Raw genomic sequence first — 13,847 nt, forward strand, 5'->3', positions numbered from 1 at the left:
CAATTGCTTTTACAGATTTTGTATAAGCCAAATGTAATTAGTTTGATTTTATCCCTTTATTCTTTTTAGTTAGTAACTTTATTTTTTTTTAAATTGCACTATTTAGTTATTCAGTTTTCTGCTTTTGCAACATATAGTTGAGATCTTTTGAGAAATAACATGTTCAAATTTAAGTTTTTTATCTGCTTTCATTTTCTGGTTGAATACTTTGTGATTTAAATTATCTTCATTCAATGAGAAAAGGAGACAAAACAGTTAACTTTCTTGTAATGGAGATATATGACAAATAAGTATGAGCACTGTTTATGCTGTTGATTCTTTGACATGTTCTGTTTATGCTCACATGTATAGTTAACATTACACATGTACTTTTTTTTGCTTAGAAGGAAAGATAAAACTCAGAGCATTTTGGGGGTTTTACCCAAAGAAGTGGAAAACTTAATGCAAATATTTAAAATGGTTAATGCTTGATGATATGTAAACAAAAAGGGAATTTCAGAAGATAAGTTTTGAGAAGAAAAGAAGGACTAGGAGAAAGTATTGTGTATATGTAGCATCAAGAGGAAGAGAGATACAGTTGACAGGACTTTGTAATGGTGGGTTGGTTGTCAAACTGACGGTTTTTACTTGAAAGCAATCCAGTATCAGAAAGGCATATTTAAGCCATAGGAAAAGTCAGAAAGTATCTAGGTTTAAAGTATTTCATACCTTGGTAAAAAGAGGTACCATCTCTTTACTGCAGCTTAAGATTCTAAGTGTAAAATATCAAGTTGTTGATGCTACAAATGCAGTCGGTTCCATTTCACTGTAAAGGCGAAGAATTTTTTTAATTATGTCTTTTTGTCATTACATCAATGTTTTAATGTTTGTTTTTCCATGGGTTGGATCAATTCCCTGTATGATATATCGCTATCATCTTGATCTTCCATCATTTTCTGTGATATTCAGTGTCTTGGGAGCTGATAATTTCTCTCCACATCTTCCTTGACTTTCTTCTTCCATAGTTACTCCTCAGTTTTTTTCCTCCATAGGAGAGAACTCTTTTTCACTCGGTACAGAGCATCCAATTACATCACATGTTCTTACTAGTAATGATGCTTTTAATGCCTGATCAATTTTTCAGTTTGTTTTCTGTCATGTTTGCAGGTTAACCTTACATATCTAGCAGTCCATGCTTGACTCATTTCTCTTAAGCTTCTGCAGATTACCATATGGTGCTGATATCTCACTACCATACAGATTCACATTTCATAGTCATGCTTTTACACATTTAGAGAAATCACAAGAATCTCAACCTTCTGAAATTCCTTTCCACCTATGTTTTACTTAGAGATGTTCTGACTAAATATTAGCAATCACTATTCATGTCAAGAAAAGATAGTTGCAGGTCACCTCTTTAAACATGAGCAGCATGCAACTAAAGTCCTTGTGTTTGCTTCAAATACTAGGCTATGCTATAACCGAAGATCTCTATTAATGAATGCACATCTTTCACAGAGCCACTACTGCATTTCAAAGACCAGTCTTTCCTTTCAGAGCCAGAAAATATTTCAGGCACTAATAATTATTAATCTTCTGCAAAGCTCAAGTGAGACTCATAATGGAGTACAGTCCCCTCAGCTAGAACAGTGTTGCTGCTACACACACACACAGACATCCTAAACTTTCATGCAAAGAAAGTTCCACTCAACTAACAGGCATGCAGTTACTCAGATATGCTCCAGCCTCTGACTCTCTACTTTTTCTGTTGATATTTCATTTCTGTTCAAGCCACCTGCCATTTCTATTTGCAACTCCCTCATCACTCATGCTGTCTCTAATATGCCAAGCTCCACACTAATCATTACATTTCATTCATCAGTCTCTGAGATCTTGCAGAGTTAATGTACTCACTCCTGACTAACCATAAAAACCTTTGTTACTTAGACTTTTTCATTTCACTCTTCTGTACTCTAGTTACTATGCTTTTGAACCATCTCCAGTATTAATTTGATTGGATAGATAATAGAAGTTATCAACTGTATTTAGTGAATCATCTGAATAGGTCATAGGTGCTCTTAGTGCTAACAACTGTGCATCTGTCATATCTGAAATCCTGGTTCTCTGTCACTATATCAGAAATTACAATGCACATTTTGTGTACCCATTACTTGCTCTGTGAATAAAATCTTTGAATTTTTAGATGCTCTCTTTTGACATCAAGCAAGAGCACTTCTCAGAAATTTGTGTTCAGCACTTTGATCTTTGACATTTGACCTTTTAGATATTTTAACCAAATTTAGACTATGCTTCCATGTTTAGAAATTTTTCTGCAACTCTTCAAAAGATTCTACAATGGGAACCATATCATCAACATAAAGTTCTCAAGAATGTTATTGAACAGAAAGAATGTGCTATTAGGAATTTAGAGTGTGTGGTTTCAAGCTCTGGCACAAACTGCATTTATTAAAGCATTCTAATTGCTTTTGTAGCAGGATACTTCTGCACCAGTCACTAGGACTAGCATCTTCCTGCATTGCCTGATTAACTAAGTAAGTGCCTGCGAGAGTAAATACCCTTGAATCACCTATTGCTCTGCTTACTTTAATTTCTTCAATAGCCTTCTGTTGGTTCTCTTCGTGTCTCCCATTATCCTACTTATAATCTTCATTCACCAAGCACCTATAGAACTTCCTTGACTTTTTGTTTTCACTCTGAGTGCAGGTAACCTTGTGTTGTTTTGGACACGATTCTCTGTAATAAAATCTTCTTTCATACAAACACACTACTTCACAATTTTTCAAACCCACTCAACTTTCTTTTGGTGACTTGTTTCTTGCGCAGCTACTTTTTTTATATTTTTCCTTGCTGCACACTTTCTTCTATTCTTGTTACTTAGCTCATAAAGTCCAATCTGCTGTACTATTCTGGTATTTGGTTGAAAACATACTCCATCTGCAGAATTTACCAGTGGTTTGCAGTAGTGTTATATTTCTTCCTCTCTCTCTCTCATAATAAGCACTACCTAATGCTGCTGAGTGTTTTGTCCAAAGAAGAACCATTTAACTTCCTTGGTTGCTTTCCAACATGCCATCATTGATAATGGTAGGAAGGTTGTTCTTGAAATTAGGCCTGGAGGAGGAATGTCATTTCTGTTGGCAGTGGGATTGCCTGATGGCTATCTAGGGTTCTTCACTCTTAATGCCCACCTATACACTGCACAGTACAAAGATGACAAGTATCAGTCCTGTTTACACAACTGATGCTTCAACTCTGCAAAGATTTTTATAATAAACTAGATGTCCTTTCTATGATAAAGCACCTACAGAATGGACTCTGCACATTATTTTCTATTAGAGAAGTTGGTGTAATGAGAGCAGTCTGCCATGTTTAAAAACACAATGGAATGATTACCATAACATTTATACATACTCTTATTTTCCATTTCTTTCTGCCTTCACAATCTGTATTTCTCTACATGCACTCTGTCACTCAGCCCCCCCCCCTCTCTCTCTTCTTCCCCACATGTTCAATGAGCCTCACTTTCTACATAATCTTCATTCTCTCTCTCCCTGTATGTTCTTTATCTCTCTTATGCTGTGTCCCTTTCTCACATGCTCTCTATCATTCTTTCTCTCCATATGCTCATTGTCTCTCTTCTCTTCTTTCTCCCTTTGCACACACTCTTTCTGTGTCTCTTTACCTGTATGCTCTCTCTCCCTCCTCTCTCTTCACACATGTTCTCTGTTTTGTTCTACATACCTTATCTCACACACCTTATCTTTTTCTCTTCCCACACTATCTCTCCCTCTCCACATGCTCTCTTTCTCCCTCCCCCACCTCTCTCTCTCTCACACACACATTTGTGTATATGTTATAACTATTCAAATGTGTGGATTCCAATCTAAAATGTTGTTTAAAAATGTGTAGTTTAATCAGTCCTAGTTTGGATTGATTAAAACAATAAAGTTTTATATGAGTAAGATTGAGGGTGGTGTATAGTTTTCTAACACTTCCATTTCTAATGGAGGCATGCAAAACTTTTATTGGCTTTTCATTTAAAATTTGTAAATTCATGAAACCTCTTGTGAGAATAAAAAAACTGTAGCAATTATTTTATGCTTCTTATTTCTGCTATTTTCCATTCAAGTAACATTTTATTATGTTGTATTTGGAAATTTATTGTAGATACCGGACCCTAATCAAACCACGGAGTACAAGAAAGGATATGTAATGCGCAAATGCTGTTTAGATCCAGATGGTCGACGTAGTATGTTTCATACAAATTGTTTTTTTCTTGTACAATATTTTTAATGGCATTTGGCTACTTAAAATATTTATTTCTTAAAATACATGGTATGTGATTTATTTATTTAAAAAAAAAAAAACAGAAATTAATCTCTCTTTTATTCATTGATTTCTAGCACAGATTTCTTTGATTTGTCACTCATTATTGTGATTCAGTCAGAGTCAGTGATAGAATGTTACTCTTGAATTCTTAATCATTATCTAGAGAGTGATCAGAACTTTTGATCATAATTCAAATAACCAGAGAAATAGACTGGCTATTAATCCAATGAATGAAAAGAATATGATTATTAAAAGAATTGATGTTAAAAATTGTTTGTGGTGATCTATTTGCTACTCTAATGTGCTTGGATAATGATGATGGCAAGTCTTTTAGTGCTTGAAATAAGTTTTATTACTTCATCTTTATTATATTTGTCACTTTTTTGTCTCTCTTTCTTTCAGCGTCATTTGGTAAGCGAGGTTGGAAGATGTTTTATGCTTCATTAAGAGATATGATCCTTTATCTTCACAAAGATGAGCATGGGTTCAAGAAAGGTAACTTAATTGAGAACTCTAGTAATGCCATCCGTATTCATCATTCCATTGCCACTCGAGCATCGGATTACACAAAAAAACAGCATGTATTTCGTTTGCACACATCAGATTGGGCTGAATATCTTTTCCAAACAAGGTATGATTTTCCCATTTTTGTTTATCTTCCTTTTAATCCAGTAAACCATATTCAGTTAGAAAAAATAAAAATTTAATAGAAAAAAAAACTTGGTAATTTTTATTTTTTATTAATTAATGTCAAAATTTATTTTCTGTTTGTTTGAGAATATTCGGAAAAAACATTTATTACAAATAGTCTGTAGCATCTGTGCTAAATGACACACTGGCAAAAGCCTATTTGGAAGTCATTTAACAAAGATTAAACTAAATCAGTTTCTCTACAAATATTTACTTTTCCTATCTTTTTGAATTCTCCATTCTTACAGTGACAGTAAAGAGCTCCAAGAGTGGATGGAAACTATTAATTACGTTGCAGCTAGTCTATCTGCCCCACCATTACCTGGAGGGATAGGTTCTAAGAAGAAATTTCAGCGACCCCTTATGCCTTCTTCTTATACTAAGAAAAATCTGGTATGTACGTTTTTTTAATGACAACAAGCATTTAAACTGTAATCCAATGGGAGAGTTAGTAACTTCTAATTGTACTTTTAAGGTGTTTTAAAACATTTAAGCTTGCTGCTTTAGATGAAAAATATGAAATTACTTTGGACTAATATTTTGTCCAAAATAATGACTTTGTGTGCAATATTTTTCTTCTCCATCAGTCATGCCAAAGAAGGGAGAATTTAATTTCAAATTAAATATTTTAGTAGTATTAAACTTCCTAATTAACCTCAGAACATGCATCAAAATGTGAAGGAAATGAAGAAATAAATAAACTTAGTCAAACATTTTGAATAAAGACTTGATCATTTTTAGCTGAGAACTAGTCAACTACCTGTTTTATTTCATGTATGTATGATGCATTTTTTCTTATACCCATCTTAAAAGCTAATTTCTGTAATCGAGATTTTATTATTTTTAATTCCTTTTCAGAGTGAGCAATTAGCTCATCATCAAGAAAAAGTAACTCACCTAGAGAAAGAGTTACACGAACACAGGTTGTGTCCACCAGAAAAAGGCGCTAAAGCGCGCATAATCCATGATTATGTTGAAAAAGAGCAATTTTTAGAATCTGAGGTAAATTATCTTCTGTTACTTTTAAATTAAGCCTGTTACTGATTACAGATAAGTTGACTCTTTTTACTATGTTCCTTTCATTATTCTTTTGCATCTAACATTTGGGTGTGTTTGATTCAATTTGCATAAGAAATTGGTAGTGCTCTGATTTCAAAGTGTTTAAGGTATAAAACAGGTAAGCATATTTTGAATATCAAAATTTTCAAAACCAATCAAACAAAACAACATAGGATATCAAAAATATAGAGAAAAGGTATCTCCATTGTTACTATATAATAACATATCTGATTGTCTTTATAGATATAAATTGTAAGGTCCAGTGTTTGGTACCCGGGAGTTTCTATTTTATTCAGTAGTCATTATATTGAACAACAAAGCTATAGCTATCAAAATAATGTATTTTGTCTAAAAAGTGTACTTTATCAAAACAGAATATATATGCAAATCAAGTTTTCATGCAAAACTTGATCCATTTTTAGGCAATCTTATTTTAATCTATCCTTTAGTCACTATTGCTCTTTTATCAAACACTTATTTTCATGGCTGTGTGGTAAGTAGCTTGCTTACCAACCACATGGTTCTGGGTTCAGTCACACTGCGTGGCACCTTGGACAAGTGTCTTCTGCTATAGCTTTGGGCCAACCAAAACCTTGTGAGTGAATTTGGTAGACAGAAACTAAAAGAAGCCCATCATATATATATATGTGTTTGTCTCCCCCACCATTGCTTGACAATCAATGTTGATGTGTCTACGTCAATGTAGCTTAGCGGTTTGGCAAAAGGGACTGATAGAATAAGTACTAGGCTTACAAAGAATAAGATCTGGAGTCGATTTGTTCAACTAAGTTTTGTAAGGAAAAGATAAGTGACTGATCATTCTCATTGTATTTACCCATGCACATTTTATTAACCACATTAGGAGTAGAAAGTAAATTTCATACAGATGGGATTTGAATTCTGTTACACTGAAAATTTTATTCTGTTAACTCTCACCTAAGTTATAACAAATGGTGGTAGTGGAGATAGTAGAATTGGTAGGGCATTGCACAGATTACCCTGTGGTATTTCGTTACATCTCTTTACAACTTGTTCAAATCCAACACAGGCCTACTTTGCTTTTAATCTTCCCAAAGTTTATGAATAATTTCATGTAGTTGTCTATTGTCTTTAAGATAGTGCCACAATTTGGCCACATTTTAATGACTGAAACCAATATGAAGATTTCAAACCATAACAATGATTTGGGGAAAATGCTTGAAAAATTCATAATGTATTTTTGAATGAATCATTTATGCTACTCCTATTGCTGATTTTTTATATCAGATGTTTTATATGCTTTTATTTTTCTAATTCCATGGATTGAATTGATTCAAAAAGGGATTTTCAAATGATTTGTTTGCAATAATAAACACTAGTCATGTGAATTTGAATTCTCTAGATTCCAATATATATTCTTTAACATGCATTGTTTTTTTTTTTTATGTTTTTAATTATTTCTAATCTCTTTGTTTTGCTTATTTTTGCCTTTCAGTTAAAACGATTCCAAACCTACAAATACCTTTTACAGTCAAAATTGAGTTCTTACAAAACAGAAGTTGAATCCTCATTAGTTGAAACTATTATTGGAGAAGATGATGAGACTGCAGATGATTGTGGAGATCGTTGTAGCCCTTCAAATGCAACAATGTCGGTTGTCAGTGGAGCAAGCAGCAGCAACAAGAACATGAAACCAGTGCAGCGCAGTCTGTCTGATAGGTACAGTTACCGTGCTGCCATCTATCGTTCAGAGCATTTGGATTATGACCTTGTATGACCCAGGTGTTAGCTTGTCTTCTGATGGAGGGTGCTAAGCTAAAGGGGCAGGAAGGGGGAATGCACTTCATTAGCCATTTGATGGGTGTGGTAAGCCACTAGAGATGTATAGTAAAGATGTAATGGAATTCTCAGCCAACTTTGATAACATTTTTTTTTTTTTAAATTTATACTTTTCAGTCATCCCTTGCTTCCTTTCTCCATTGTTTCCTTGGTTTGCTTCTTGGTGAGGGTGCTTTACTCTTAATTCTGGCTTAGTAACTTACTCCTAAACTCTGGATTAGTAACAACTTAAATAATTCATTACTTTTAGAATACAATCATGTTCCAATTCATTAAACATTTTAACCTATTTTATGTGTATGTGCAGGCATGCATATGCACACCAGCATTTACATGTATATAAGATAAGAGGATTACATAATTAAAAAAATTTTTATTTGTAAGAATTTTCTAATAGATTTTAAACAGAATGAGGTTTGATTAAATTTAATTGTCGAACTTTTAAACCGAGTGTTATTTGTTCTTCAACCTGGTTGTTATGACAGTAGTTGTACCAATTATAATAACTGAACTAAATTATGGCTTATTGGAAATTATTCACTAGTGTATTTAGAAAATATTTCTACTATTCTTAACAATCCCACCTAGCATGTGCTATTGAGAATCTCATGATTAACATTTGATGTTTATTGGATGGAAATAGTAAAATATGTTTTGGAATATATCTATCTACCTATATATAATATAAATATATATATATATATATATATATATATATATATATATGTCTTTTCATTTAAAGTATCTTTATTGGCCAGCTTACTTGCTCCCTCTTAAGACTAGTCATGTGGAACTTAGTCTGGACAAAGTTATGAATGGTGGACAGATTTATTCAATTCACATTTGGCTAGTTTTGTCATTTAGATTATATCATAAGTGGAAGAACTGGAGGCCAGGCCATTGTTGTCTCTTGCTGTTGAAGTGTAGGTTCGAATGAAATTGATGAGCCTAAAAAATTTTAGTATTTCCTTACCTTTCAAATATGTACATTCATCAGTGCCTTCGGTTCTCATAGTACTCTGGCCCTTTCATATACGATCGTATTTTTATTTCTATTCAGCAGGATTATTTTACATTCTGCTGCTATCTTGGAAAGTTGTGCCAAATATTTCCTTCTGCTATAATGTAAAATATAACACCCTATATTTCCCCACTCATCTAACAGGGTTTTGGTGATCATGATTCAATTTCAGATGTAAGTGCTGCTGTGCTGATTGTATTTTTTTTTCTCTCTTGCAGTATCTGCAATTGAGCCAGATTTTTGAGAAGTGATTTTGAAGGGTAACATTTTTGTCACACTTCATCTGTGCAAAATGATATATATATATATATATATATATATATATATATATATATACATATATATATGCGTGTGTGTGTGTGTGTGTGTGTATGTATGTATATATATATGTATGTATGTATGTATATAAATGTGTGTGTGTGTGTTTATATATACACATATATATATATATATATATATATATATATATGTACGTATGTATGTGTGTGTATATATATATGTATATCTATATATATGTATGTGTATATATATATATCTATATATATGGTGTGTGTGTGTGTATGTGTATATATATATATATATATATATATATTGTGATAAATACAGATTGAGAATTGAATTGTGCTCAAACTATTTTGTAAATCATTGATGCGTAAATACATTTAACTATTTTCTTGTAATCTTGCTCTGCTCTTCAGTTGTTTGCATTTTGAGTCATTATAAATTAAATTATTGTGACTTTAGTAATTTTCTTAGCTACTTTTTATAAATGGATATTATGTTAATATTTTGTGTTTATTTTCAGTTCTTCAAATAATATATTCAGATTGTATAATTTAGATAACATTATAATTGTCATATTTGAAATATGGCAGATATTTCTGAATGTAAAAACATTGCCTCAATTTTTATGAGGCCTTATAAATGCATTTTTACTGTGACATTTTCCTCATGGGTTTTGCTTATTTATCATTCCATTATAATTTTAATTTTTATCAGCTATTAATCATTTCAGAAGTTCTGTTGACTGAGTGATTCTCTGCAGCCCTTTTTCTATAAACTCTTTAACCAATGTTTTACAAGACGGGAGTATTTTTCAAACTCCAGTGGCTCTCTGTACTGAAACTGTTAGCTAATGCAATGCATTTTCTCTTCAATCGCTTCTGATGATTATACACTACTGGAACAAATCTATGGTGGAAATTTAGCTAATGTTTTTAATGATATCTTGCTGTTGCCGCTATTACTATCAACATTACAATCTGATGTCCTCTGAGCTTCCATACTTCAAATATCTTTTACTTAAAAAGAAAGGTTGAGGTGAAGAGAAGAAACTTTTCCCTCTTGAATTCTCAGTTCATTGACATCTTTTCCCTTTCTTTGAATTACTGTTTGGTGTTTTACCTGAGACAGTTAATACTTGTTTGGGTGAAAGCTGTATTGAGCAGTTATTGTGATAAGTACCTTTTACTGTAGGGTTGTTTTCAGTCTTTAAATTTTTTTTTTTTTTTCAGATGTAGAGAATTTTAAATTTTGTATTACTTTTGAAGTAATAGATGTTATACAAATTTTTAATTTGTGCTAGAATAATTATAATGCATTTTGTGTAATTGAATTGGAACTTTTATTTAAAGTTTAGCAGAAACGTTATCCATTTTATTAAACAGATATTAGTTATTGTTATTAATCCAAACTATTGAAATTGCAAACCTTATTTAAAAATGCAAAAAGTTCAGAACTTCAAAGTGATATTTCATACCTAGGATTTGCATCATTTCTAATGAAGCCTGTTATTAACTTCTGGCTTTTCAACTTGCTGTTGTTTAAACAGTTATCAACTACATGAAAAATAATTGCTAGAGTTTGAGAAGACAAGAAGTGGCCTGTATCGGCAAAAATTAATTCAGAAAAGTTACATAAAGTTGGGTGTGCTGGTGTGTTGTGGGAAGAAGGAAATCTGGTAAGTTGGGCATAGCCCTTCACTGGTGAAAGAATAATAGATTTTTATATAACGGTACAAGACTGTGTTTCTTTCACACTCTTCCCTCATGTACACACACGCACATGCAAAACTGTTTGGAAATCATCAAACTGAACTAGGAATTTGTTTTATAAACTTGTGATATTCCTATAGTTATGCCCAGTTGTTTCCAGTAGCATATACCAATGCTCCACTAAATATCTCCCTCTAATGGCTGATTTTATCATGCAGCATAGAGGACAATCATCATTTTCTTAGAGAAAAAATACTGTATGTAGGCAATGAACAAATAAAACATACTTCTTGAATTTAAAAAGTTTATTATGCCTAATTATATATATATAAACAAATTTTTTGGGGGATGGTTTAACATGTTGTGAAATAAGGCCTGATGTTTACAGAAGAGAAAAAGGCTGAATCTTTTAACTCTGGGCTCCAAATGTTCAGTGTTGTTTAGCAACACAAAAATTCAGGCTGCAATAACTATTTTTTATGCTACTGAGGAAAGTAAACTATGACTAGATGACCCCCCCCCCCTTTCTATAAATGAAAATTCACTTATTTTATTTTTTAGAATTTAATGTGTGTTAGTTTTAAGAGTAAATCTTACTAATGCTCAATTATAAATTTATCATAGACATTTGTTGTTCATGTTAGTAATTTTGAGATTTCTCCTTTACAACTGATTTGCACAGATTCTGTGCTTTATATAAATCGAAAATTAAAATTAATAATTATCATATCAGGAGGAGGATCAAATGGTTTGATAGCATCGACTGTAATAAAGTTAGTCACTTTAATTTTAGAACTGGCTACATCAACTCTTTGGTCATTGATGAGTTTCACAAGTCATTAGAAATCCGTTTATTTGTTGATGTTAATGGGCAAGTTTGTATTTTGGCTGTCAAAATAACACATTGCTTTCACTTTCTGACAAAGCAATCTTTTTCTTTGTACCTAAATGTTTGTACAGTTACCTTCTTAACTGTCACAACAAAGAAACAAAATATGTTAATTCACATAAAACACAAACACACACATACAAACTCCCTCTCTTGCACACCTGCTCACTAAATCATTTGCATGCATTTACACTTAAACTATCAAATTTGTGTGTTAGTGTGTGTGGGACAAAGAGAGAAAAATATTTGTTTTAAAGTCTCTTGAAATAGAAGAAAAATATCAGAAGCCAAACTTGCCTGTCCACATGTCAAACTTAGTTCACAGCTTCAGAATGTTCATTTAGTTTTAATAAGCATTTTTATGGAGAGGGCTTTTTTAAAAAAATTTATTTATCTCTATTTATTTATTTATTTATTTTCCTTTTACTTAATACTATATATTTCTGTTTGGAAATAATATTTTAGAGGCTCGTCTTACATTTGTCTTGTTTTTACTAAATGACTATAGGCATTCTTACAAACACCTATATTTGCATATCAAGCTAAATTTCCCATAAAATTAAATGCAATTATTTCATAGATAATAGCCACCTTTTGTGTGTGTGTGTGTGTGTGTGTGTGTATGTATATATATATATATATATCACACATACATATACACACGTGTGTATGTATGTGTACATATGCATGTATGTATATGCATGTGTGTGTGTGTGAATATATATGCTTGTGTGTGTATAAGAAATATGCAAACATATACATCACACACTATTAATATCATTAGGGTGTTTTTTAATATCTAGAGAGAAATTATATCCTGTTTGATTCCTGAACATTTGAGATAGCAAAATGAAGAAAATGAAAACATGAATACGAGAAGGTAGGATGGAGAGAGGGAATACAGCTTTACAAATACCTTTTCCTCTTTTCATTTGTTCTCTAAATTCATTCTCAGTTTCTATTGGTATGAATTGTTGATGTCTTTTTCACTATCATCACCTCCCATATCGATTGTTGTTGGTCCAGACTAGAATATTTCATTATTTTCATAGTTACTGTCTTAGCTCTTTGGCAAACATATAGTGATCAATTTAATCATTGAATTATTTTATCTTCTATCTTTTACTTGTTTAAGTCATTAGACTGTGGCTATGCTGGGGCACCACCTTAAAGGGTTTAGTCGAACAAATCGACCCTAATATTTTTTTTGGGGGGGGGGGGTAAAAGAAACTGGCAGTTATTTTATTGGTCTCCTTTTGCCAAACTGCTAAGTTATGGGGGATGTAAATAAATTGACACCAGTTGTCAAGCAGTGGTGGGGAACAGACACACACACACATATGCAACAGGCTTTCAGTTTCTGTCTATCAAATCCACTCACAAGGCTTTAGTCAACCCAGAGCTATAGAAGACAACACTTGCCTATGGAGCCATGCAGTGAGTCTGAACCTGCAACCTGTGGTTGGGAAGCTAACTTCTTACCACACAGCAATGCCTGCACCTGTTGACGAATTTTTATTTTAACAAAGTCATTGAGTCCTCATCCTTGGATTAATATTTTTCTGGTAATAATATCCTGTTTGACATTCCTCTTATGGCTTAAACTATAATTATATGTAAGATACTAAACAGCTTAGGGTTTTTCATCCAGATAGTAAATAAATTTATGAAAAATAAAATAATTTTTAAAAAGATGTTCATAATGTCAGCTTTCAACCACAGAACTAAAATATAGCTTTTAATACTTTGTCATCTAGCTCTTTTATTTGCTCATAAACTTTGAAGACAGTGAGGTTGGTATCATGAACATTCCAAAATTAACTCTATATGAATTCTAAGTTATTTTATATAAATAACCAGAGCTATTCACACAATCGTTGCTACCACCCTCATCATCATCATCATCATCATCATCGTCATCATCATCGATTGGCATATATATATATATATATATATATATGTATGTATGCATGCAAGTACACATGTACACACACACACACACACAAATAATAATAATAATAATGATAATAACAATAATATAAATTTC

General features: G+C 32.2%; 1 protein-coding gene across 6 annotated transcripts in view; it reads left to right on the forward strand.

Moving 5' to 3' along the window:
- Positions 1 to 13,847, forward strand: part of LOC106883364 (PH and SEC7 domain-containing protein) — a 178,129-nt gene that overhangs the window by 153,312 nt on the left and 10,970 nt on the right. For all 6 annotated transcript variants that reach the window (XM_052968271.1, XM_052968270.1, XM_052968269.1 and 3 more), the window contains 5 exons: positions 4,168 to 4,249; positions 4,732 to 4,960; positions 5,268 to 5,412; positions 5,878 to 6,021; positions 7,553 to 7,776. In XM_052968271.1, the coding sequence (XP_052824231.1) occupies positions 4,168 to 4,249; positions 4,732 to 4,960; positions 5,268 to 5,412; positions 5,878 to 6,021; positions 7,553 to 7,776 (824 nt within the window). The remainder of the gene's footprint in view (positions 1 to 4,167; positions 4,250 to 4,731; positions 4,961 to 5,267; positions 5,413 to 5,877; positions 6,022 to 7,552; positions 7,777 to 13,847) is intronic.

The sequence above is a fragment of the Octopus bimaculoides genome, chromosome 5 (assembly GCF_001194135.2).
Source record: "Octopus bimaculoides isolate UCB-OBI-ISO-001 chromosome 5, ASM119413v2, whole genome shotgun sequence".
NCBI lineage: Eukaryota > Metazoa > Mollusca > Cephalopoda > Octopoda > Octopodidae > Octopus > Octopus bimaculoides.